The 27,953-nt window shown below is 42.1% G+C and overlaps 1 protein-coding gene across 1 annotated transcript; it reads right to left on the reverse strand.

The window, feature by feature from the left end:
- Nucleotides 1-19,147: 19,147 nt before the first annotated feature.
- On the reverse strand, nt 19,148-23,677 carry RPS13 (ribosomal protein S13). Its single transcript, XM_035120181.2, has 6 exons — nt 23,561-23,677; nt 22,836-22,884; nt 21,267-21,345; nt 20,249-20,418; nt 19,945-20,045; nt 19,148-19,335 (listed from the first exon to the last, which is right to left on the reverse strand). Exons 1-6 carry the CDS (start codon nt 23,581-23,583, stop codon nt 19,302-19,304), a joined length of 456 nt encoding a protein of 151 aa, XP_034976072.1. The 5' UTR covers nt 23,584-23,677; the 3' UTR covers nt 19,148-19,301.
- Nucleotides 23,678-27,953: the final 4,276 nt, after the last annotated feature.

A 27,953-nucleotide genomic window follows, 5' to 3' on the forward strand; every position in this document is an offset into this window, starting at 1 on the left:
ATTGTTAAGCACAGCTACCAACCAATGAGACCTTGGCACAGCAAGTTGCTGCTACAGACCAGCAGAACCACTTTTCTCTTATCTTGACCCTGGAAAGCATAGTTAGCAATTTTCCATCACTTTTCTTATCAGACCCTTTTTTTTCAGTTGGCAAAGCGACAGGATAATTGCCCTGGAAAGTGTGGGATAATGACCAGTTTTTGTGTGAATAAACAGCCCGTCTGGAAGTGCCCTAACTTGTATTGGGACACACATACACACATACTTGGGAAATGAATTTGAGGGGAATAGTGGCAGTGTGAGTAGCACAGTGGGTAATAATGGCTGCCGCCGCCACCAAGTGATGGCCAAGAGGATGGGGACTGAGGAGACCTTGGACCACCCATGTCATCAGGTCCCCAGAGGGAAATTCCCTGCTCCCTCAGCATGTCTTCAGCCAAGTCCCTCTCTGCCTCTGCATCTCTCTTCCAAAACGCTTCTGCTTTAAGGTGGAGGGGTGGGACTGTTGCATTCACATATGTACATGGATAAATACCCCATCTGTCAGGAAATTGACATAGCAAGTGTTCTAGTTGCTGAGACAGCAGCTGACCAGCCTTGGATACCCAGTATGGAAAGGCAGGATATAAAGTTTTATAATAAATAAATATAATAAAGTATACTAGCAATGTGCCTATATCTCCTCTTAGGAGAAGGTTACAACTGTGTTCTGTTTGGGAATTCTGTCAAAAATCAGAGCTCTCTGTGAATGTATTTGGCTCCAAGTTTGTGTGCAAAACAGGGACCGTACCCTGCAGTCTTGTGTGTTGCTCAGACATTATTAGGCAAAGACCCAACTAGAAGAAGCACCAGTAGAATGTTAAATTAAACCTAGCTTTGTTCATAGGCTGGCATATGATATTGCCATAATGTTCTTTTATTCTCTGACAGCACCTTAGAAGAAATGAAGCACTTGAATTATTTGTGAATAGGCAGCCAAACAAATAATCTAATTGTAATCACTCTTTGCAGTTTGTGTCACCAGCCTTAATTGCCTCATACAAAAAAAGAGAACCTTACAAGCTACTAGAATATTAAATCTGATGAGCTAGGGAACATTTTAAGTTTTTGTGAATACATGTATCTTAATCTATTCAGAAAAATATCATTCGGGTACTGTATTTTAAAAAAATACTGATTGAGATCAAGCTAAAATTTTGGACAGAAGTGTTCTGTGGAAACTGAAACAGTAAAAAAAGCTGTTAATTATTGAGAATTTTAGCTTTGATTTAAAACAAAGAATGCTGTGAGCTCATTGCTGCGACCCAAATGGTTTGAAAATGTGTAAATTTCTTGCCAAATACCCAGAAATCAATGAGAAACCTTGGGAAAGATTTCAGTTAGAAATCTGGGGAGGAGACGGAAAAACTGGAGACTTCCACTGCTATGCAGCCTTCTTGTTGGCTTGACATATATTCATATTAAGCGAGGAACTTACAATGAGTGAAACTCAATGAAGGCACAGAAGCTGTAAAGGTAAAGGGACCCCTGACCATTAGGTCCAGTTGCGGACAACTCTGGGATTGCGGCGCTCATCCCGCTTTACTGGCTGAGGGAGCCGGCGTACAGCTTCCAGGTCATGTGGCCAGCATGACTAAGCCACTTCTGGCAAACCAGAACAGCGCACGGAAACGCCGTTTAACTTCCCGCTGTACTGGTACCTATTTATCTACTTGTACTTCAATGTGCTTTCGAACTGCTAGGTTGGCAGGAGCAGGGAGCTCACCCCGTCGCGGGGATTTGAACTGCCAACCTTCTGATCGGCAAGCCCTGGGTTCTGTGGTTTAGACCACAGCGCCACCTGTGTTCCTGCTGCAGTTACCTCTAAACATAAACATAAGCTGTAGTTACCTCTAAATAAACATGCTTAGGATTGCAATGTTAATGCGGCAGCTAGACTGGTGACTGGGAGTGGCCACTGAGACCATATAACACCGGTCCTGAAAGCACTGCATTGGCTCCCAGTACGTTTCTGAGCACAATTCAAAGTGTTGGTGCTGACCTTTAAAGCCCTAAACGGCCTCGGCCCAGTATACCTGAAGGAGCATCTCCACCCCCGGTGGTCCAGCACCAAGGGCCTTCTAGCGGTTCCCTCACTGCGAGAAGTGAAATTACAGGGAACCAGGCAAAGGGCCTTCTCGGTAGCGGCGCCCACCCAGCAGATGTCAAGGAAATAAGCAACTATCTTACTTTTAAAAGACATCTGAAAGCAGCCCTGTTTAGGGAAGTTTTAAATGTTTAATTCTGTATTGTGTTTTTAACATTTGGTTGGGAGCCGCCCAGAGTGGCTGGGGAAACCCAACCAGATGGGTGGGGTATAAATAATAAATTATTATTGTAAATTATTATTAATGTGGAGAGCTGCCTTTCTATACCCTTTAAGGACTATCTCATAGTCATGGTTAGGTTTATTAAACAATGACAGCTTGATGGATTTTCCTCCCTACTGTTTTAGTGTATGCACAAGGGTGAAAGTAAGATTCTAAGCCATGGCAGTCATAGTGAGTATATATAGAGTCGCTCAATTGAGGTTATTCTAGATACGGAGCGGGTTGCCAGGGGGCAGTGCTCCAGTGCCTGGATCCGAGGATCCCGATGCTAGAGTGCGGCGCCAGTAACCCGCTCTGTATATCGCTTTGTGCTTCTTCCTGCTCAGGCGGAGCGGCGAGGGGCGTCAGCAAGCTACGCAGTGGGTTGCTGGCACCGCCTCTCTAGCATCGGGATCCTCGGATCTGGGCGCTGGAGCACCGCTGCCCAGCAACCCGCTCCGTAGTGTGACGCATGCGTCGTGACGCACGACGCATGTGTGCGACCGACGCCCCGCCCCTGGCGGGGTGCCTTCGGATTTGCTGCCCTGGGCAGCCAGAAGGCTAGCGATGCCACTGGGGGGAGGGGAACAGATGCGAAGAAGAGATTATCAGAAATATGTGGATTCATGCACAGGTCCTACATATACACTCTTCGGAATAATGTCAGTTTTCAGCACAGTGGTCCAAACTATGTTCAAGATTTCAACACAGCTCCATGAGAATGAACAAATTATAGCAATACCTAACCCATTAAATCTCCTTATCTATAGAGTGTATCATGCCATGGCATATGAAATTGATAATACTGTATTGAGGGAAGAGACAAATATATTTTGCTGCTGTTTTAGAATGAAGGGAAATGGCAGAACACTGCTATCATATTAACTTAAAGCAAAGGGAAGTATTAAAAAGATTCCAAACAGAAAACACTATTTTTCTGAATCAGTCTAGGAAATCCATGTGAAAATGAAAAAGCATGGCATGGATCACAACTCTCACTTCCATGGGTAGAAGGTTTTCTTCTGTTTTTGGAAGGGCTTTTGATCCAGCTGGTAGAAGAATGTTGAGGTGAATTTTGCCAGCGATTATGAGATTGAGAGGGTGCTGACTGGCTGTCAAGCCAGGCATTACAGCTACAGCAATTGCTACTTAATTGAGCCATGCAACGAATGTGTGTTTAACACAGAAACTAGACATTAAAATAAAGATTTAGAACTTAAAAAAAACTGGGGTATTTTCAGCCGTTACGTTATGAAAAGTTCTATATTTAGGATGTGTGGCATTACATTGTACAACACTAAGAAGGAAACTGAATGCTTTATACAACCTTTTTCCATGTTATAGATAAGAAAAAATATTTTTGCTTGGACATCCAAGTCTATTTTAGTGACAATATCAAGCATACTAATGTAGTTAAGGGCTTCAGACAGTTTTATTGCCAAGCCTTTATTCACTTAACAAGGCTCTGCAAAAAAAAAATGTCCCTAGTGATAGTTACCAGTAATTATAAATGTGTTTGTGCAATATTTCATTGGTGATATAGTAGCTTAGGGCATCAGGAGCAGGCTTTTTGGTTTGCATGCACAAGTGAAGCATACGCTTGTTCTAATTCGGGGGGTGGGGGTGGGGCAGACTTCAGGCCAATGTGATCTAATTTGTTTTTCGCTAAAACTTAAAGATCTATCAACTAGAGCCACGGGGGGGAAGATATACACTTACAGTTAAAGAAAGGGATGGGCAGGAGCTCAGTGGTAGAGCATCTGCTTTGAGTGCAGAAGTGGCTACCTTTGGTCCCTTATCTCCAGGTAAGGCTGGGAATGTCCCTGGTTTGAAACCCTGGAGAGTCAACTTTCAACCACTGTGCACAATACCAAGCTAAATTGGCCAATGGTCTGAGATGGTAGAAAGCAGCTTCTTATCTTCCTAATTAGAAACCCATGAATTTGTTTCTAATACCAGAACTTAACAGAGGTCACAGTCCCTCTACATAAAACCCCGTTCCTAGATATCACATGCAGCTCGTCCCTTCATTTCGGTGTTATAACATGAGGTAGCAATTTTGTTGTCGTCACTGTTAAACTACTGGGGGTGTTGGTGTCAGAAATGCTTGCCAATCTACCTCACTTTACTCAGATATCTACTAGTGCAGCTATCTTCAATATTGGGTTCCCATATGTCATTGCCCATAATTCTTTGAGAATCGGCTAAATTGTATGAGGCTACTAGGAGTTGGAGTCCAACAAGATCTGAGAACCTAAGAACTGCGGATCCCAATCTACACTTGTTCTAGTCCTCTGAGCAAGACTGTATACTACAGCACCGCACTGCAGAGGCAGACAAAGGTCTTAGCCTGAATCTGCCATACCCAGGCCCACTGGCCCGTCAATTCCTGCCCAGCCTACTGTTGCTTATGATAGTTTTGCTTTAGGGCCTATGCAAAGCCATTATTTATTTGCTTGTTACTTTATTTTTATTTTGTTTATTAAATTTGTCTACCACCCTTCATCTCTGCATCTCAGGGCAGTAGACAGCATATTACAGGGGTCGGCAAGGTTTGCCTTGCCTGGGCCGGTTCACTCCAGCAGAGATCCCTCTGTGGACTGGATTTCCGGTGTCTGTGTCTGTGGAGACGCAATTTTCAGCACATGTGCAGACAGGATTTCTGGTGCCGCAGAAGCGAGTCCCCGCGCTGTGCTGCACAGGTTTAGCGCAGCACGTGGTGGCTTGCTGAGCGGGCGGCTCGGTTGGAGGCGGCTCATGGGCCAGTTAAATGACTCCCATGGGCCTTAGGTTGCCTACCCCTGGCATATTATATTGTTTGTTTAAAATATTTCTATCGCACTCCCCCCGACAACCAACATCCAAGGTGACTGATACCAAGTGAAAAATAACACATAATAAACATGATACATTTTTAAAAGTAGCAGGAAGGGAGGTGAACTAAGCTCTTAAGTGAAAGTTTTTACTAGGAGGCTAGGACTGGCCTGATTCCAAGCTGCAGCAGACTGTCTGTGATTAACTGCGCATGCTCCAGTTAGTCCTATTTAGAACCTGCCAGAAGAAAGTAGGACAAGAATTCAACTCCCTCCTTTTCTTCTTTTTATTTGCCAAGCACTTCCCTTCAAATATTCAGGTTCCTTTTGAGCTTTTCTCCTTTCCATCTCTCCAAACAAATTAAAGTAATATTGTAAGACTAGAAAAAAGTTAGAACTACCCAGAGAGGCTTAACCATTGGCCATACTGACAGGGACTGATGAGAGTTAGAACCCAAAGGTATCTGGAGGACAACAGAGCCCCCATCCCTGATCTAGGCAGTGGATCTTCCTAAGTTGTTTTTCATCTGATATGCAGACAGATTGATAAATTAAAACAATATTTTAGCAACTTTGTTGTTTTTTAAATCTGTCCCTTTTGCAATTATGAAATCTCTTTACCAGACCCTCTAAGATGGAATCTACACAAATATAAAAACCATTCTGAAAATGCTTTTTAAAAAAACAACAGTACATTTAATTTTCCGTAAGGCTCACCATCACCATCTAGTGTCACATTGATCCCAAAATATCCCACTTTTCCTTAGGACGTCCCTATATTCATTGGCAAAATGTTGGAGGGTATGGAATTATCCAACCCCTGGGCCATCTGAAGGCAATTCTGTATAGGGAAGTTTTTAATGTTTCATATTTTAACTCCAGCTTATACATGGAAAGGCTTGCATTTGCTGCAGAAAACAATGTTACACTGGATCAATTGACCTGTTTAAAGATTGTCCTAGTTTTCTTTACCAGGGACATTAATGTTTTAAGAGGGTAAATTTGCCAGCATCAACACAACACACACTGAATAAATTGCTTTTAATCACTTTGATAATGCTATTGCTCTGGCAGTATAGCAGTGCAGATGCAATTTGCTGAGTCAGTCACATGAATAATGATGGGTCTTCCTGATGGATATGGAACTCTAAAAATATGCACAGGGCCAATAAATAAATCTCAGTTGTTCCAAAAATACCTAACTTATCATTAGGACAGTATTTCTATAAAAGGTCACTTGTTCTAAAAGGAGGAAATGCTGATCCAGGTTGTTCTATTACATTTTGCATAGATTAAGAAAAGCAAACCTTAAGAACAGAAACAAGTGCCAATAACTGTGGATTAAAAGACCAAACCTTTTTTTTTTATGCAGTTACATTCTTGGCAGAGCAAGGAGAATTCAGAAGGATACCTACTCAGTGCAGAAAGATATAGCATCCCCAACAGATAGGGCTGCCATACGTCCAGATTTTCCCGGACATTACCGGGATTTCAAAGACGGAATTGACGTCCAGGTGGAATTTCCGAAAGGCAGTGCCTTATTCTTTTTTTAAAAGTTCAGCATGGCAACCCTACAACAGATGTCTGTGCAGTCTCTGCATGGAGATTTGCAGTGAGGGAGAGGCGAGCATTTTTATGGCCCCACCCCCAGGAAACACAGCAGGTGTCTCCTTCTGCAAGTGTGGTTGGGAGCTGCTATTTAGATCTTGTAATTTGAGAAGTCCTTGTAGCTTCTCTCCCACCCCCATGGCATTGTTTGTTTGTTTGTTTGTTTGTTTGTTTAAATCAAGTGTGCATAGGATGAGTGGGGCTTTCCTGACATTTATGAGTTGTGCTCTCAAAACAGTGATTCAGATCCCTGCCTTCAGAGATGCCTGGGAACTGCTGGGGGCACTGGCACTGATGGAGTTGGAGCTATGTGGCATTATCATGTACATCTGGCAGTGCAGGCAGGCTGTGTGTCCTGATCATCATGAATTCATTTAATGCCTCCATATGTGGGCAATATGTGGGTGTTGTCACCAGCACAATCCCTGATTAGTGGGCTTACTGTTCTGTGGACACAGCTGATACACAGTTTTCCCCCCTGCCATTTTTGTATTTTCTATGTTGTATATTTGGTGGCTGTTTCACCAGTGTAGTGACAGCATACCTGAATTCCCACATAAGGTAAGTATTGGATTGTTCAGGCCATATCTGCAAAAATAGTGTTGGTTCAGTGCTTTCTAATCTTGATCCACTATTAAGTTTGTTTGTGCTGGGCAGATGTTGGTGAAGGTGACAAATATTAATAATATATGAGCCATTTTAGGCATGATCATTTTCAACTAAAGTTAGCTAAGCATATAATTAACTTTCCTACGGAGTTCAATGGGGTGCAGGATTGCTTGGCTTTGGATGGATTTTGACTATAACTTGTGTTTTATATGGTTTGCTACTATTGGCTTAATATCCTCTGTGTTTGTATCCGTATGTTGTTTTTGGTTGTTGCTTTAAAATAATAATAATAATAATAATAATAATAATAATAATAATAATAATAATAATAAGGCTTTTTAATTGTGTTGCTCAGTGCCCAGAGAACATTAGTCAGTGGGTAGTATATGAATATTGTTGATAAATAAATAAATAAATAAATATACAGTGGTACCTTGGAAGTCCAACGGAATCTGTTCCGGAAGTCTGTTTGACTTCCAAAACATTCAGGAACCAAGGCGCGGCTTCCTATTGGCTGCAGGAAGCTCCTGCAGCCAACTGGAAGCCCTGGAAGCCGTGATGGACGTTCGGGTTCCAAAGAATGTTCACAAACTGGAACACTCACTTCAGTTTTGTGACATTCGGGAGCCAAAATGTTCAACTGGCAAGGTACGACTACTAGTTTTCAGAATGGTAACTACAACCAGCTAAGAAAGGATTGCCAGTAGTTGAACAGTTGTGTTTACCAGTCTAAAATAGTTGTTCTCATTCTGATTCCCTACAGCTTTTTCTGTGGGGTAAGAATATCTGGAAAGCTCTTGAAGGATTCTGAATAGCACCTGGATACAAAGAACAACACCAGGGACCCAGGTGGCGCTGTGGTTAAACCACTGAGCCTAGGGCTTGCTGATCAGAAGGTCAGCGGTTCGAATCCCTGTGACGGGGTGAGCTCCCGTTGCTTGGTCCCAGCTCCTGCCAACCTAGCAGTTCGAAAGCACGTCAAAATGCAAGTAGATAAATAGGAACCGCTACAGCGGGAAGGTAAACGGCGTTTCCATGTGCTGCTCTGGTTTGCCAGAAGCGGCTTTGTCATGTTGGCCACATGACCTGGAAGCTGTACGCCGGCTCCCTCGGCCAATAATGCGAGATGAGCGCGCAACCCCAGAGTCGGTCACGACTGGACCTAATGGTCAGGGGTCCCTTTACCTTTACCTTACAAAGAACAACAGCTTGGACTGCATATGGTTTGACAGGCTTAAGGAGAAACAGCATAGACACTTGGAAAAACTTAACAAGGGATTCAAATGATACATGGCAGGACAAGAGAGGTTAAGACAATGGTACTGTTCAGCAAGTTGGTTCTCGTCTCAGAAATGTGCGCTGCACTGATGTGAATGGCCATCACTGCCACACTCAAAATGGAGCCACGCCCACTGGATAGCCTGAATTTTCTTTGTGTTTATGTGAATTGCCAACCTCCTGTTGTCTAGAAGAGCACTGCATTATTATTTTTATTGAAACTTATGACTTCTTATCCTGTGCTTCATGTGGACAAGGTGACCTTTTCTGACAAATGGCAATAGTTTTTTCTACTTCTGGGAACTGTTATGAGGTTATCACATTTTACCAGCCAAGATGCATAACCAGTTTATTACTTTAATTAACTCTAGGGAGGGTGGAAATCTGCTGCTTTAAACAATGCATATTGACAAGTATCAAGTGCTTTTGAGCAACAACTGTGCTGTAAAACGCATTGGAAGGTCTCCTTTATTCTCTACAGTAGTCAACTGAAGGAGGGCTACAAACAGCTGAGTTGACATGAAAAGCTCACAAATTCCTTATTAAGTGTGCTGTACCCAATGGCCTGTGAAACCTAAATGAGTCTAAGTAGATTATCCCATTACTCAAGATTCAAGAACAATGGCAGCAGTAATGCAGCAGAAGTGGAGTGGACCAGCACAAGGACAAAATGCACTGCTTCAGGTTTTCTGCCCATGTGTGAGCACAACTGATATTTCAAGAATTTGGGTGCTGCAATGGAATTCCTGCCAAACCACCGGGGGTTGCTAATAAATGCAGTCATGTCTAGATCATTCCACATAGTTAGATACATGCTGTACCGCCGTTACTACAGCAGCATTTGAACTCAAAATAACCTTCATCTCAGTATCTGGGTTAAAAACTGGCCTGGACCTATGTAAGTGATCTACACTATTCTATTCCTTAGCATCTTCTTTAATGACAGCAATAATGCTTGAATGAGTCTTATTTTTGACCTTTGTATACATCCTTATAAAGGATTCCTGGATAGCTTGGTGGCTGCTGACAGCTCATGAGTAAACCACTTCAAAAAGTTCAGTCTGTAATTTAGAGTCCATATATATATATATATATATTTAAACCAGTTCAGTGGCATGGCTTTTGGTTATACACATTGCAGCTTACTCTGGCTCTTGCACACTCCCACCACTGGAGTTTGAAGCCAAGTACATATGACTTTAAGCCACAATCCACAGGTATTCTGCAGCTTCTTGAGAAATGTTCCTGTTTAACACCCTTTCACCCAAACCAGCTTTCATCTGATTAAAAAGCAGAAGCTGGGGTTAAGGTGAGGCATGTACATTTGAGGCAGCTGTTGTGCAAGTGCAGATGACTGCTTCTGTGAATTGAAGTTTGGCATGGGGAAACAAATCGGGTATAATGGGCCTTGGCTGAAGACATCCCCACTCCATCTCTGGGGTGAACAGCAACATAAAAAAGTGACTTGAAACGCGGTGGGCGGAAACAACCTTGCTGTGTTTCAAGCTGCTAATGTCTGCATAGTTTACAGGTAAGTTTCTAATACTCTACACTCACATGTCCTATTGCCCTAGGGTGTGCTCAAACTGAAAATGTCCGCCTGGGATATCCATCACCAAAAGGAGGTGAGGATCCAAGCCAGATGCAATCAGTAAGACTGGGACTCTGAAAGAAACTGCAAAGCACAGCCAGATCATCAGAGAGGATGCTAGTTGTGGACCATACACAACTTCTGAGGCAGAAGGAACACAGCATCTTGGAGCAACTGGTGTAGTTTTATAGTCTGGTTGTGAAGATGGAAGCACCACCCGCTCAGTGCTGCATCTAGGTTCTTAATAGACCTGTCTGTTTAAATGCTTTCACTCCACTCCTGGATCATACACAAGTTTCTGTATCTTCACCTTTAAAACCCTCCATGGCTTTGCCCTTCCTTAAGAGCTCTGTACTTGTTTTCCAACACATTCCTTCCTGTGACTTTTGCTCATCCTGCTTTACCACCCTCAGCCATTCAAACCTCTCCTACTTGCTGAAATGATTCCATCCATTTCCCAATGCTGCCTAGAACTGTCTCGCAGAATCACCTCCCTTATTTCCTTTTCAAGAAACTTTTGGATCACCCGTAGTCTCTGTGCCTTATTGTAACTAATCCAAAGTATGTATAACTGAAATAATCATATATTCTTGCCCTGCCTAACCGTGTCCTTTCTTATGTTGTTTCCTAGTGTCTTATTTTATATAGTAAGCCTTTGGAATAAGGACCTGTCATACCTGTTCTTCATAAAGTGCTATGTACATAGATGGTGCTAAATAAATAATCAGGCAGCTCTATGGTAATAGAATATTTGGACCTAGGGTTGAATTGAATAGCTTTATTGTTCTATGGCTCAGTATTTGAGCCACATAGCATATGACATCAAATTGGGGGCAGCAGCGGGAGTGGGGAGAGAACACCAGTCTTTAAGATCCCAGAGGCTACTTCTGAATAGTTTCCCTATTTATTTATTTATTTTATTTTATTACATTTATATCCCACCCTTTTCTCCAAGGAGCTCACACTCCTTTTCTATGCATTTATTGTGAACTGGGTGTATCTGACTTGATTCTATTTATTTAAACCATTTATAGAGTTCCCTTCATTTAAAGAAGAAATCAGGGCAGTTCACAGTTGCTAACAAAAACATTTCCCTCCCTTCCCTCCAGCAGCAAACTGCGCTGGATTGAAGTCATTTCTCTGAAGAAAAGGAGTCATTCTATTTGCAGAACTGAGGCCACATGCACATGACATTTTATTCTAGAATCAATGGAGACTTTTTTCTACCTACTGTACCATAGTCCACACACAACCTAGATCTACTGCATATTGTTTGCCCTTTAAAAGCGTTTCTTGAGAAATTTGTTTTGTTCCAAAAATAAAAGCTCATTTCAGACTGAGTCTGCATTACCCCCCAGTTTGTCCATGTGAAAGCAGATGAAGGCAGTGGGGAGGATGTAGCCACACCTGTCCAATGACATTGGGTGGGCAATCACCACTTCCTTCCTCATTCACCTGGATTGGGCAAGGAGGTAAAGGTATGGATAACCTAATCAAGGGGAAGGTTTTAAATTTAGGTAGCAAGTTACCACACCCACCCTGGTAGATTGCAGGATCTAGAATCAATCTTGATTGAAAGCAGCACACTGTGTCACTGTAACCATTGTAGTAAATCACCATGTGCGGTGGAATTGGGAGACAATTTCAACAAGTGAAGAAGATTGACCAGAGCCCATGCAGAGGTTATTAACCTGCAGGGAACAGCACGTTAGGTTCAAAACTGAAAGCTCTTCAGTTCCTGAAGGAACAAAACTCACCCATCAAATAAGCAGGCTGACAGGAACAGTGTGCAAAAGGTTTTCACTAGATGAAATGCAATTTACGTCTTTTGTAATGGATTAAAAATCATTTAGTTACCCTGAGATAACACCTCTTAGTATTGTTAAGTGTAAATAAACAAATCATATCCTGAGATAAAAGAATCGTGTTTTTTAGAAGCCTTCCTCCCATTTATACATATGTTTAAATGTAAATATATTTCCAATGTAAAACAATCTTTCCTTCATAGATGGCTGTACTAGGAGCTAGTAAGGGCTGGAGAATCAGACCAGAATAAAATTACTAGTTGGTAATAAATGCTCTGCTTCTATAAGCACTTTGCAGCTTTTCTAAGCTCACTTATTTCAATTGCTAATAATAATTCCACCCCCAAGAAGTAGTAAGATTAAAGGGGGGGAATCATAGTGAAAGCATTTTGTACCCCAGTAATAAAATGGAAGCTGTAAGCGTAACTCTATGTGATCAACAAGCCTGTGATTTGCCACGAGGCTGGAGAAAAATGGCCCCCGAGAACTCTAGAGCATTCAGTGCTGTAAGAACATGCTGCTTCAGGAAATCTGTGGGAGGATATTACTGTGTTTGTAAATGCCTGGCCTTTGTGCTGCTTCCATGGTTTCTTTTAGTTCAACTTTAATTTGCACTCTTTGAAAAGCTCTTTTCAGGACTCATTAATCTAGCCGCCTAGAAAGCTTTTCAGCCACCATATACTACTGCATACCCGGTTTGCCTGACTTTTAGAGCAACCACAAATCTCACTGAAACCAATGGGAGCTTGCAGGCACCTCCTGTTTTCCTGACAAAGTGGCAACAGCCTTAAGTTTGTGTGTAGGAGCTTGGCCCACCGGGGAGTGTGTCATCCTTGATTACCCATGTGCAGCTTTGGCTACCTCCAACACATTTATTACCCGCTCACTGCCTGTCAAGAGTTGCACTTACAGGCCAGCGCACCAGAGGTCTCTTGCCATGCATTTCTTTTATTGGACTGCCTTTTTTCTAACACCTACCCTTTGCCAAGTATTTATATGTCTAGACCTACTTCCACTTGCATTTTGGGCCTCTGCAGTGGGGCAAACAGTATAAAAGCCACCTCCAATGACTAAGCAGCTCATTAAGGAGGCTCTTACAAAAGATGAAGCTCTCTGTTGAGGGAAAGGATGGCAGAGATGCATTGCTCCTGCTCATAAACTGCTATAGACACTTTCAGCTGAGAGGCAGGCCTTCCATATGCTGGAATTTTTACCTGGGTGCCAATTTGAGCGATAACTGAGGTAATTTGCAGCATGGGTATGGCTCAGTGGAAATATATGTGCTTTGCATGAAAAAGACCCCAGGTCCAATTCCCAGGATTTCTGGGTAGGCCTGGAAAAGATCCCCGTCTAAAACCCTAAAGAGATGATGCTGAACTCAGTGTGCGACTCAGCATAAGGCAGCTTCCTATGTTATTTCCTATGACTGAGCTCATAGGGCTAAATTCCCACAACCAAACTGACAAGAGAAAGGGAGGAGGGTTAACCATTCAGTTGCTTCACTAGAAGCATGGCATGCAACTCGCAATGCACACGTGAATTAAAATATAATCCAAGCTCCGCCATTGTTTCTTTTTAGGAACCAGACTAGCTGTATCTGCTGTCTCAGGTCAAATAGTATATTATACAATTATATACAATGGGAAATTAACATGCATAAAAGGAAATAGGATAATATATACCTACAGGCTTAGGACGATGGACTCTCCACAGCCAAACTTCAAGGGCAATGCAGAGATGAAATTATGGCCTGAAAGGATCAAGACTCCAAGCAGATTGGCCTCACCTCCCCGTTCTCAGTTTAAGATGTTATCCTTGCTTTAGAGCAGAGTGAGGAATCGGTGGTTATCTGCCTGAACACATGCCTTTATGCTGGTACCATTAAGTATATTTTCTTAAGAATGGTGAAGAAGCGATTCTGTAGTTTCAGAGGATTCCGGAAGTAAAGCAGGGCCCCTCAAATTTCAAGCCCCAGAAAGGGCTGTCTTGAGGCAGCATGCTCAGCAGCTGAAAATCCATGTCATCTCTTTCCTAGTACTGTGCTCTGTCAGTGGAAACAGATGCTACCTTGTGGTGATATCTCTTTAAGAGGCTTGTTGTGTTTTGGAGGGAAACCCTCTGGGAGGTTTATGTAAGAGGGTGAAGCCTCATTTGGACAATCAGGTGGGAATTGTGTATGAGCCAGCTAGTGCAGGATAGGATCATTAAGGAGCAAATACTAAACCTAGCTTGTGGTCATAAAATAAACACAACAACATTAAACTGAATAAATTTGATCTGACATCTGTCTTTACCTGTGTGTCTGAGAGAACTCCTAAATAGTCACATGTTCAAGAACAAATGTGCATGGTGGCTGAGGTAAAGATTAGCTCTCAGCTTATTACTAAAGGTATTACTGATTACAGCCACTAGCCATCATGAAATACCTCAGCTCTTATTGGGAGTGGGGGGAACAAAAGTCGAACTGCCCTTTCTTTATGCCGAAAGCACACAGTGGCTGCAGCCAGATGCAGCTGGGTTGCTTGAAAAGTGTAGTTTTTCATTAAGGTCTTTGGAGCTTATTGCAGGGGACAGAAGCATCTATCATGTGTGATCGATCTGTTAGGCTTCCTGCCTGATCCGAGTGGAAGTAAAGTGCAACCTCACCTCTTTTTAGCTATTAAGCTTGGGAGTCTTGAGATGACTAACACATAGTTACAGCCAGTGCAGGATTGATGATTTCTAGAGGTGGGAGAGTTAAAATATAGAGGGCGAGTGTGATTCAGTGGTTAGAGCTGTGATGACAACATGAATTGGGAGAAACAGGTTCAAATTACAACTCAGCTGTGTGAACTTCACAAAATGATCTTGGCCTAGTAGTCCCTATCTGTCTCAGCCTAGTTTACCTCACAGGGTTGTTGTGGTGGGCAGGAGAGAAGAATCATGTATGCTGTTGTGATCTCTTTGGAGTAAGGATGGGATAAAAGTCTCTTGCAGACGGGGCTTTATATTTTTGTGCTGTTTAGCAGGGCATGAATGGGAGACACGCAGTCATATACACAACACTTGTTAATAGGCAAAGCAGCTTGAAGTGCAGCTGCCAAGGATCCTATGCAACATTTATAGTATGGTAGTTAGCCTGGTTTTCTATGTTCATATTTAAAAACCTGCTCCTTATGAGAAATATTATGTTCTCCAGACTGGTGGCCTCCAAATGTTTTGGACTACAAGCACAGTGGCGCTGGCTGTGGCTGATGGGAGTTGTAGTCCAAAACATCTGGAGGGCACAGGATTGGGGAAGGTGGTGTTTGTTGAAAGTGCAACATCTGGGATCATTCTGTTTGTAACTTATGCAGTTAATTCTGTTTTCTGTGTTAGTCAACTACCCATGGGGAGGTGTTGCTTAGCAACTGGTCAGAGTGGCATATCTCTGGTGAGGTGGTGCCCGCTCTTATTGGCTGCATAGGTCTGAGAGGTGGATCTTAAGTTGCACTGTACATTAACTCTGTTCTCAGCAAGACCTGACCTAAGGAGAACAAAACCTCTTTTGCTTCTTTCTCCTCAAGCTGTATACCATTCCTCTCATTAACCTGTTTCTCTTTGGACTCCTTGTGTTATTTAAGTGACTTTGCTATTCCTGTTCATTTTTCTAAGTGGAGCCCTGGGCTATAAGTAGTGCCACTGGGGCTACTTATAGCTCTCCCCTCCGCCTTGCATCTGAAGATCTAAAGATGTAGCGATGTGGGGGAAAACACACTAAATAACATAAGCCTGCTATTGATTACAAGTTGTTTTCCAGCCTTGTGAGTTGCAAAACACCACCTTACATTTCACACATTACACTGAACACAAGTAAATCTGTCACTACACATTTTGTGTGAAGCTGCACACTTGCTCATTTATAATGATCTCAACTATGGTTGTACACAGACTGTACATGCATTGAACATTACAGGTGAATAACTGCAGCTCAGCTGTTTGTAGACACAGGTACAGACATTGCACATTTGATGAATGTAATGTGTGTTTTACTATAAAGAATGAAAATGCCTTAGCCAGATTGTTTTTTAAAAAACCTGAAATAAAAATCCTGAAACCAGCATTCCTTGTGAAACAACTGTCCCCAGTTCACCAGAAGATACACTTGCTGTAGCAAGCTTTTAGTAGTGTATTATATTAATGTAGTCAGAGCAATTCTAAAGCTTTGTTCAGCAACACAGCACAAATAAAACCAGCACTTCAGATTAGTTTTAAAAGAAAAACCAGCTGCAGGTTTGCCATTGAAGTCTGGTGTTTTGCCATTTTGAGTAAGCACAAGGACTTTGATCTGGCAAAAAAAAAACCCCACAAAAAACCATGCAGTGCTTTCTGAATACTTTTCTTGGCAGCTTAAGGAGGTAGCATTGGCTGCAGAAGAAAAGCTGATCACATGATCTGCATTCTAAAATGTTGCCAGGCCAGTGTCAACATACTGTACAACACTGCTGGGAGCATAGGGACCTCTGCTGATACTTCACAGCAACAGCTGCTTATGGGCTCTGCTTAACAATGCAGTAATCTTGCTTTGCCCCTCTGCCTGCAGTATTTTTGATTATTGTGTGCACAAACATGGAATCAAAAGCTTGACTGTGTTATTGCCTTTCATATTAACTCCAAAAGCTCTTCTCCAAAGTGCAGTATTTTGAGGACTCCAGTCTAGATCCAATTCCCCACCCCACCCTCTTTAGAGAGCTGAGTTAATATGAAACATTGGGCTTGAATTAAATGTATCTCTGGAATCTTGTCCTAGTTTGTAAAATATGAATATTAGAATCTACTCAAAACTAAGCACCAACAAATTTATTGTGAAAAATTTAAGCACATACTCAACTTTTCTACAGAAATCTCTGGTGGTATGTCTGTTATATGTCATTTTCAAGGCACAAGAAGTTGAAGAGTTTCCTAAGGGATTGTTATTACTGAAATTACATCTCCTTGAAATTAGTAAAAAAAAGGCTACCTCTTTTACAGGGTAACATTTACAAGTAGTTCTTTCTTCTGGGGGATGAAGCCTAAAACCTGATTTACTATTGGAAGTACATAATTAATAATTTTCTTCAGGGCAGGATATTTTAGGAGCAAGATAAATCATATGCTTTACACACAAAAGGTCTGAGAATGGATTCCTTCTGGTGCCAGTCAGTGTAATATACAGTAGTATAAGGCAGCTGTGTTCCTTAAAATAGCTAATTTGCAACAGTTAAAGCCTTTTGTGCATCTATCCACATACTATTTGTTGGTAGTTGTTGAAGGGTAGCAGTATAAGTTAAAAAATGGCATGGTGAATTGATTCACTTCGGGAATAGCTTATTAGACCATCCCGTGTTATATACACTCTTTCTTTCAGGAATTTAAAGGCGTTATTCGTCCTTCCCCCCATTTTATCCTCCCAACAACTCTAATGGTAAGTTAGGTTGAATCAATGGCCTATGGTTACCTTAGCCAGTGAGCTTCATGGCTGGTCTCCCCAGTCCTATTCAAACTCTTAACCACTGTGTTTGTATTGTAGCAAGATCAAAACTTTCCATTCTTTGATAATACTTTTATATTTTAACACTGCAGTTCTAGAGTCTACACAGAATAATCCCTGCCTACCCCACTGTGCTTCTGCTGCTCAGACGCCATCATTATGCCTCATAAAGCTAACAGAAAGCTTTAGAGGAAAAATGAAATCCCTGCCGGAGGGCTGGATTAGTGTAGTAGGCTCTTATGCTATGCTTACCCACAGAGTAATATTCTTCCCAAACACATGTCAGATTCTGCTTATTGTGAATGGAAATTCAAGCATTCTGTTACTCTGCAGAAAACACTTCAAAAATAGAAAACCAATGCAAACTATATGGCTTTAACTCCAATAGTTTTTATTTCCCCTGGCCCCTCTCTTGAAGAACTCAAAATGTTTGACACTCTGGAAGCTCTCAGAACCTGTCTGTTTGGATCCAGTGTTCTTGAAAGATGTTTGTGTAATGTTGCATCCTTTTGCAGTGCCATGCAAAAACATTCCAGAACCAGCAAACAGCAGAGGTGCATACGTATATTTTGTGTGTTGCTTAACTAGGTGTCTTAAATAAAGCTTGTATCATTTGCTGCCTAATAGGGAAGCCCTCATTCAAAGTTAAAGATGATTCGTGTTGCCCTACAAAATCAAGCCATACAAAACACCTTTCAGCCCGAAGTAGCCATTTTTTCCAACTACTGAAATATTTTGTTAAAATGGCCTCTTATAACATACTGGGTCATAGACTTGAAGAGTTGGAAGGGACCTAGTCCAAGCCCCTGCAATGCAGGAATACTGCCCACAGTTGTCTCTGGGTGGGATTGAACCACCAACTTTCTGGTTAACAAGCAGACACACTGTGCCACCTGAGGTGCTGTCCTGGTGTGATTTACAATAATGCATCAGCAGCTGTGACTTCTTCTTCTTTCCCCTTTAGCCTGCAGTGTCTGCTCCAGAGGGTCCCCCCAACCCCTCTGCTGGTAGATTTCTAGGGTGTATGGAGAGAAAAGGAAAATTCCAATGCACAAATGGAAGCCTGTTGCACAAGGGGGATGACACCAATGGGTGCCATTCACTGTTAAGACTGGTTATACGTCAGTGAACAAGAAGTGAATTATATTCTCATCAGTTTAAGGAAAACTGCACAACCTTTGGAAATAGGCAACTGCAAGAAGTAACCATTATTGGTTGTTTTTACACTCAAGTCTCAAAATTTCATTACTATTCAATTTGCAAATGGAATACTCATCTTTAACGGGACAAGCTCATATCTAGAATGAAATATATTGTCAACAGTTGGATCCTTCATTATAATCCTATACAGTAGCAGATGGTGAAATGGAAGTCACTGCTGCTTACCAAAACACAAGGGCATGGCAGGGAGAACAGCATGGTGGAAATGCACCACTACCAGCAGCATCACCACCACCTTTCTTTTCTCAGTAAGCTGCAGCAACTCATCTGCCAGGAGGTAAGGTAAGCACCTCCGCCCCCATCCCACAACCTGCTATTGGCTTAAAATTCATGTAAATTAATTTGCACCACAAAAGCCATTTTACATTAAGAAATCTTTACAAATCTGGTGGAAAAAAACAGATTTTTATTGGCATGGTCACGATAACACCTTATTCCACCGATTTTAAATAAGACAGCTCTACGGCATCCTTCTCTGAAGAGGCATTGCACGGGACACAAAAAATGACCAATGTGATCCCTTGGTGAACAGAACAGGTCTTATGCAACCAGAGCAGAAGCTGTGGATGATTCACTAGAAAGAGGGAGGGAAAAGAGATGTCAAGATGTGGCAAGTGCAACACCCACAAGACTGCATTTAGGAATTTTATGACAATTCCAGCGGCTCACTCAGGCATCCAAGGAAGGGCTGAGCCAACACAAAGGAAAAACCTTTCTGGTGGAAACTACAAATATTTGGAACACAATCGCCACAGTTAGCAACCTGCAAATGAAGCAACTGAATTGCTTAAAGAACTAGAGGAAATCTAGCCTAGTATACCCATTAAGAGGATTAGCACATATTTCTAACAAGTTATTCTATTATAGATGTACTACATATATAGCATCTGTAGGCCAACAGTACTCAATTGGGCTGGAAAGAGCTGACTTCTTTTAAAGAATTGCATGTAATGGCTACATTACCCTTTAAAATAAAATTGAGCCTATAGGTAGCCAGCCTATTGTCAAATCAGATGTAACAGAAATATTACGTTTAGAACATTATGACAGCAGCTTTCCTTGCATAAGTGCTATCCCCACTCCCCATCCAATGTCATAAGGTTGGGAAACTGAAACCTGCTGCCTACTTTTTTCTTCTTCAAGGAAGGTTTCTACACCAGCATCAAGAGCAAATCATACTTACTACTTCCAATTAGGTGGGAGTACTCTCTTGGTCTTGTAATAACGAGCAAGCCTGTGAATTCTGCTTTCAATCAAAATGAGACGGAATTTGGCATCTTTATCCTGGGGGGGGGGAACCAATTTTCTTTTAAACACTGCTTTTTGACAAAAGAAACCAACTAGAAATTGGGGGAAAGGGGATATTTAGTGAAATCTTACATAGAGGATTTCCCCAAACTAGAGGCATGATCTCTTGCAATTGTTCTTAGAACAACTGCAGGTCCCATTTTATAAATTTGAGGATGAAGTATGGCCAGCCTACTTACCTTCCGGTTCCTCTCAAGATGCTTACGGACAGCCACAGCCTTCTTGATCAAGTGGTAAAGGTCTTCTGGAAGATCAGGGGCAAGTCCTTTGGATTTAAGAATCCTTAGAATTTTGTTGCCTGTCACAAAACGAACTTGGGCAACACCATGGGAGTCCCTGAGGATCACACCTGAAACAGAGAAATAATTACACTTTTAGAAATACAACACAACTCAGCTATGATTGGAAATGCTCACTCAACCAAGGAATATACAAGGGAGAACTAAACTGATGAAAATAAAAAATGGTTTCCAACAGTTATCAGTGAACAACCTGAGCAAAACAGTGCTATGCACACTCAGAAATACAGGTACTTGATGGGTGTGTCAAGTATAAACTCAACCTAATGGTGACTCCACAACACCTTGAAATTTTAGAAGCAATTGAATTTGAAGGCTGAAACCAAAGAAATATTTGAAATTTAATGGGCTGAAATATTTATTTAGCAATTTAGCTCCAATCCAATGTATTACACATGATTTAAGAGTTATATGCTTAACTCAAGACAGAAATGCAGCTATACCAGGGGTCCCTAAACTTACGTCACCGAGGGCCAGTGCCACCAGTGCCAATTGTGCTGCGGGCCGGAGCACGCGCCCATACGCGCACACACACGATTTCCGGCGCACTTCCGGGTCGCCAGAACACTGGAAATAGCTTGTGCACATGCGCATCCTCCGGCCCGGAAGTGCTCAGGAAATGACGCTTGCGCATGCACACAAGCTATTTCTGATGCTCCAGCGACCCGGAAGTGGGCAGCAGTGCCACACCGTTAACAGTGGGGGTCTCTGGGGGCCGCATAAAAGAACCTCGCGGGTGGCATCCGGCCCCCAGGCCTTACTTTGGGGGAGCCTGAGCTATACCATTACATCTGAGCACTCCACTAGCAATGGTCAAGCAACACAACTAGAAGTGTAAAAACTCTGTGTAGCCAACAGGAGTAATACTTGCCAAATGTGGTACATTAGCTCAACATACCAATTTGTGAGGGAGTTAGGCCCTTCTTCGCCAACTTGTAGATCTGCTCTTTGACATCATCAGAAGTAAGTTTGAGCCACTGTAATAATTCAATTGTGAGCCAGATTAGTTCACACATAGTTTATGTTGGTAGTATAAACTAACACCCAAAATTAAATTGGGACTACACTAACCATGCAATACATTACATAGCATCAACACAGTTTTAGAAAATGCAACTGCCTAGGAGTTTTCTAACAATCCTCTCTGCTAAATCTTAGTACATATCCTTGTAGCATTTATTTTCAGAAAATAGTGGTGAGATGCATTGTAACCCCACAGTAGCTGCTATGCTGTTTTATTCGTTTTATGTTGCATTTTTGTTTTAATTGATAGCTTTTCAATTGTACATATCAGTATGTACAAATGTATACAGTGGAACCTTGGTTTACAACTAGCTCTGTTTATGAATGCCTCCGTTTACGAACGCCATGGACCCAGAAGTGTTTACATCCGGATTCCGCGGCGTTGGATGCCCAGATCGCTTCTGTGCAGTGTGTGTGTGTGTGTGTGTGCAGAAGCGCTTTACCGGCGCTTCACACACACGCAAAAGCATGCCTTTGGGGAGTGAATGCCTCCGTTTACGAACGCCTCCGTGGAACGGATTGCGTTCGTAAACTGAGGTTCCACTGTACCACTTTTGTTCAGGATCGCTATAAAAAATTGTAAAGAGATCCAACAGGACTACTTCAAACTAGTAAAGTGACAAATGTAATTCAGTGTGAACAACTGTAAAGAGTCACATGTGTGTATGTGTGTGTGTGGGGGGGTATCAATATATATGCTCATGGGGTCTGAACCAGCAGAGACTGATCAGGAAGGAAATCTTGTGGTCATAGTAGACAGGTTGATAAAGACAGTAAGTGAGTGTGTGGCAGCTGTGAAAAAGGCAAATACCATGTTAGGGATCATTAGGAAAGGAATTGAAAATAAAACTGCCAGCACCGTAATGCCATTATACAAATTTGTCTAAGAGCCTCAATGATTACAAACCATGATGATTTTGCTCCTCCTTCATGGACAGAGAGAGGCAACATGCTTCCAGATACCACTTGCTAAAAACTACAGCAAGAGAGAATGCTCCTTTGTGCTCGGATCCTGCTTGCAGGTTTCCCACAGGCCACTGTGAGAACAAGATATTGACCTGATCCAGCAGGCTCTTCTTATGTTCTAACCTGACTTTCAAACCATTTCCAGTGCCGCGCTAAACTGATTGTATACAGTTGCAGCCACAAATTTCAGTGTGCTTCATTAATATAAATATTTGAGAAAAACTTCCCTATTATTTAACTCCCTGTTGAACAGAAGTGTTGCAGCACTTTAGAGAGTACTTCACTGTACTAAGAGCTTTTAGAAAATAGAACACTTTGACAAATGCATGGTAGCATCACTGTTTAGTCTATACACTGTATGCCAAAATAGTTTTCTACAATGGCAACCCACTTGTATATATTTGACTGTGCACCATAATACATTCCCCACGTTTGTTAAGCCAAAGCAGGATCACAAACAACTGAAGATATTACTTACTGTGGGCACACTTCGCCTATAGGGCAAGGCAGACTGGGACAGGCCCTTCCTGTGAGAAAAGAAACCCAAGGAAATGAGTATAAAGTTTTAAACATGCATTTCTGGAAACATGGCAAACAAGCAGCTCATTATCGGATACCCAACAGAGTCATCAACTTGCTGCAGCAGCAACCCATAAATGTTATGACCACCCGTGATGCTTCCAAGACCGTACCGTATGCAGTCAAACCAATGGAAAAATAAAACCTCTTGAACTACAACAGCCCCACTATTTTCTGGTTTTATAAGAGAGGGGAAAAAGGGGGGGGGAGGAGAGCTACTCCCCACGACGATTTCATTCTTACTAAATCAAGTCTGAGCCCACGTCTCCAAGCGTGGCGGTTTCCCGCGGCCCGACTCCAGAGGCCTCTCCGGGAGAAAGTCGGGAAGCACAGGGTGAAAACCACCCTGCGTCTCCGTTCACAATGAGCCCCAGGATCCAGCCCCAGCTTAATGGTCAGCCAGGAATAGCGAGGCCGAGGCCGGCCATGGACACCCGGGAGACAAGGCGGCTCCTCTCCTCAAGGCCTCCGTGCAAAGGGCCACGAAGCAACGCGCCGCGAGCCCATAGCCCGGCCCCAGCAGTTCTCCCCGACCCCAGGATCGCTCGAAAGAGCGCGCCCTCCTCTCCCTCTCCCCTAGAGCCCCAGCCCTCGCCTCCTTTCCCCCCTCCACGGACGACTCACCCAGGAGCGTGCATGCGACCCATGATGGCGGCGGCGGCGGCGAAAAGGAAGAGGAAAGCGAGGCGGTCGCGCAGATCTACACGTTCCTGCAGTCGGAAGTGATGTCAGCGCGTTCGGCTGCCGCCGCCGCCGCCGTTCTCGGGTTTCCTGTTTTGTTTGGAGAAATGCTTTTTTGCTTCGCTAGAGCCATAGAGGTCGCTGCAAACTAGAGGGGCAGCGCAGCCGGTCTTTTTTGCACTCACGGGGAGGGAGCCGGAGGCGCGGGGCGCTGAGTGGTGGGCGCGGCGGGAAGGGGCTTTTTCAGCGCCAGTGGCCATAAAAGCCTTAGTGGATCCCAACAAGGGTTGACTACACACCTCGGTGACGAAAGGCTTCGGTAGAGAACAGCAGGCGACCCTCCGGATGCCATTCAAAAAAACTGACATAAAGCGTTACAATCGCTGTACAGTGGTACCTCGGTTTATGAACACAATTGGTTCCGGAAGTCTGTTCATAAACTGAAGCGTTCATAAACTGAAGCGAACTTTCCCATTGAAAGTAATGGAAAGTGAATTAATCCGTTCCAGACGGTCCGCGGAGTAAGCGTTCATAAACTGAAGCAAACTTTCCCATTGAAAGTAATGGAAAGTGGATTAATCCGAAAGTGGATTAATCCGTACACACACACACACACACAGTGGGAAAACGTCACCTGAGGAAACGAGTGCTCTGTATATTATGAACCCACGTTTTAATAAGAACCTCCACCTCCATCTGAAATATGAAGATAGTAAAACAGTAACTGAGTTCCATGTGTAGAGTTGTAATAGAAGGGACTACCATGCACAGTATTTTTCATTGAATTGTAAAATTGGAACCCCTAGCCCAACCTCCTGCAATGCAGGGTTCTATTTACCCAACACAGGGCTTGAGCCAACAACTCAAGATTAATCTCTGTTTCAGTGTATCTGACGAAGTGTGCATGCACACGAAAGCTCATACCAAAATAAAAACTTAGTTGGTCTTTAAGGTGCTACTGAAGGAATTTTTTTATTTAACCCAAGATTAAGAATCTCATGCTCTACTGCGTGTGTATCTTTTCTTTTAAAAATAAACTTTCATCTAAAGGTGTTGAGTTCTGGATGTGCTGGGCCATGTCTGTTGTTACAGGAAATGTTTTCAGCAATACCGGTAACTAATCCATAATATTTAACATGCAAACTATCTGCTTCTCCAGTCAATCACTATATTTGACATTAAAAGGTAAAGGGACCCCTGACCATTAGGTCCAGTCGTGACCGACTCTGGGGTTGCGCGCTCATCTCGCATTATTGGCCGAGGGAGCCGGCGTATAGCTTCCAGGTCATGTGGCCAGCATGACAAAGCCGCTTCTGGCAAACCAGAGCAGCACATGGAAACGCCGTTTACCTTCCCGCTGTAGCGGTTCCTATTTATCTACTTGCATTTTGACGTGCTTTCGAACTGCTAGGTTGGCAGGAGCTGGGACCAAGCAACGGGAGCTCACCCCGTCACAGGGATTCGAACCGCCGACCTTCTGATCAGCAAGCCCTAGGCTCAGTGGTTTAACCACAGCGCCACCTGGGTTGACATTACAAGGAGGCAAATTCTAGCGAATGGCAGCTGTTAATGCTTGATAGAAGTGAGCATGTTCAAGTGATGTACTTTTGACATGAAACTGTTTTTCTTGACTATTTCCCTTTCCTGCAGAAAGTAGCTATACTTTTACAACCAATTAGGAAGTAAAAGCAGTGAGTGAAGATGCTGTTCAGCAGAAAACAGCACAAAGAAAAAAGGATAGGAAGCCTCTTCCACATCCAATTTCAGCCCAACAGCATGGTTTTAAATAAAACCCCAAGCACTCAAAGAACTGCCATCAGTTTTGCAAACCCAGCCAACATACAGTACTGTGTGAATCACAGAGAGTATTTGCTTTGTGTGCTGTTGCCACAAGTCAACCAGGTGTCGTGAAATAAAGACAATAGTAATTTTTAAAATGTGACCAAATGCTTTCCTACATTTTCTGCAGAAAAGGAAAATATAGCAGCTCTGCACTCTTTAAGCTGATGAAATTTTGAAGGTGCCCTCAGACTTATTTGAGCTGTAGAACCACCAACTCCAAAAAATGCAGTGGCTTTGAGTTTTGCACTTCAAACCACACAAGTAGTAGCCAAACAGATAGAAATTTGCTAATTGCAAACAGAGAATTTAGGCTTTGTTAAGTGAATGGGCAATAGTAAAAATCTATTACAAGGCGCCTACATTATTTTTGTAGCTTGTGTTTGTTTTTCTACTTCCCCATGCACACATACAATAGTGTTTGTAGAAAAAGAGGCAATACATTATTTATTCCAGAATAGTGTTTAATGTAATTGTAGGACAGTTATGGAGTCACATTTAACCCACACATTATGGGTTAGGATACTGATAGAAATACTGTACTGTACATCCTTATTAGCTATCAGTGTAATATAACTGAAGTATTTGGTTCTTACAGATAAATTGACAATTCAAGGCAAACTTCTACATTTGCTCCCAATGCATTTCATTATCTACGAACCTTTGCCATACTTTTTTTTAGTCACAGTATGAGAGTACAAAGCACAGAAGGAAATTAGATTCCTATGGATTGTGAGAATGGTGCTATATTGCCTGAATAGTTTTCCTCCATGAAACATACATAGGCTACAATCTAAAACAAACAGACTTAAGCCCATTGGTGTAAATGAGCTTAAGCATACATAACTCTGCATTATACTGTGCCCCTAACTCGTCAAATACCAGAAATAATATTTTGTTCAATTTGAAAGCTGCACTGTATAGTATTCTAGAAAGAGCAATCAGGTTTTTAAGGCAAGATACTAAGATTTCTGCACCATTTTAATTTTAAAAATAGAGAAATATCAAAGATCTCTCAAGCTTTCATATATATGTATAGATCATAAAAAAGCAGTAATATTTTTTTAAAAAATCAGTGCAAAGTCATAACCAGGTTATATAGTACAGAAAAAGTGGAGGTCATTTTTCTTACAGCAAGATGTTTTCCTCAAAAGTACATAGACACAATTTTCTTTCTAGCTGCAGTCCATACATGTTGCATAAGATTTTCTTTGATTAACAATGTATAAAATGACATTAAGACCACATTTTAAAAACACGAAAGTGTTAAATGTTAACCCAATTATTCCCTCCTCCCCTTTTGTGTATACCAAACTAAGATAATCATCTGTTGTGTATCACACCACTATAAATAATTCAAGAGATGCAAAATTAATGTTGTTCCTCTACAGTTTTTAATGGTAAATGAAGAACAGTTTAAGAATCTACCAACGTGTACTTTATTTTGAAAAGTGGTGAAGGTGGGAAAGGCACAGGCATGGACAAACACTGGCAAATGCTACCATAAGATAGCATACATATTCTAACCAGCATCCAGCCAAGAGTCTTTTTAACGTCTCATTTTGTGCTGTAACATACTGTGCTCTAGTAGCAGACTGCAAAAAAGCAGTACATATTGCTTCCAGTAATTTAATGGAACGTTTCACAAAAACAGTAGTCTACTTTCCTGTCTGGTTGTGGTTCTATTGATGAAATGGAATGCATCTCAAAAAGCATCAAGTGAGCAGGAAATACAATCTAGTTAGTTTATTCTATTTACTATGTAGGTTACTATTTACATACTGAACTCAAAGCTAATAAAACCAGGACTTTTTAAACCTCAAGTAGCGTTTGTTAGCCATAATGTAATTTTGACACAGAGAAATATTCCAAGGTTTTATTGTACAATTGGACCACAAATATTTCAGGCAGCAAAATGATATTCCCATTTCTCCCCTGCACTTTTTAATATTAGGTCTGAAAATGGAGACCTCATTATGCTTTAGGGTAAATAAATTAGATCACATTTTAGTTCAGTTGCCCGGCAATAAAGATTGTCATTGTCTGCTTTATCCTCATTTATCATTGCATAATTTTGCTTTAAGCTCATTATTATGGACAGTTGAGAGATCAGCTTTATTCAGAAGTATTTGGGCTTTAGCTTTAAATGTATCAGGTGATATCCAACTAGGTCATGCTCAAGGTGGACCCAATCAAATTAATGGACTTAAAGTATGAGTCCATTGATTTCACTGGGCATACTCAAAGTATGACGAATGTTGGATATTGGCCATGGTGCAATCTAAACACTGCCTACATCTTTGTTTTACCAGTTAGTAAATTTTATTTATAGCAACCTATCCCTAAGTAGCACACAAATGTAGAAAACTAGAATACAATTAAAATCAGTGGATTCAGAGTGCAATCCACTAAAAGGTGGCGGAGAGCATCTTCCACACATTTCAGCAAGTCAATTTCTACTGGAGTGAATAAGGTGCTTGGATTACTCTTTTAGTGC

Source organism: Zootoca vivipara, chromosome 1 (genome assembly GCF_963506605.1).
Source record: "Zootoca vivipara chromosome 1, rZooViv1.1, whole genome shotgun sequence".
Classification (NCBI taxonomy): domain Eukaryota; kingdom Metazoa; phylum Chordata; class Lepidosauria; order Squamata; family Lacertidae; genus Zootoca; species Zootoca vivipara.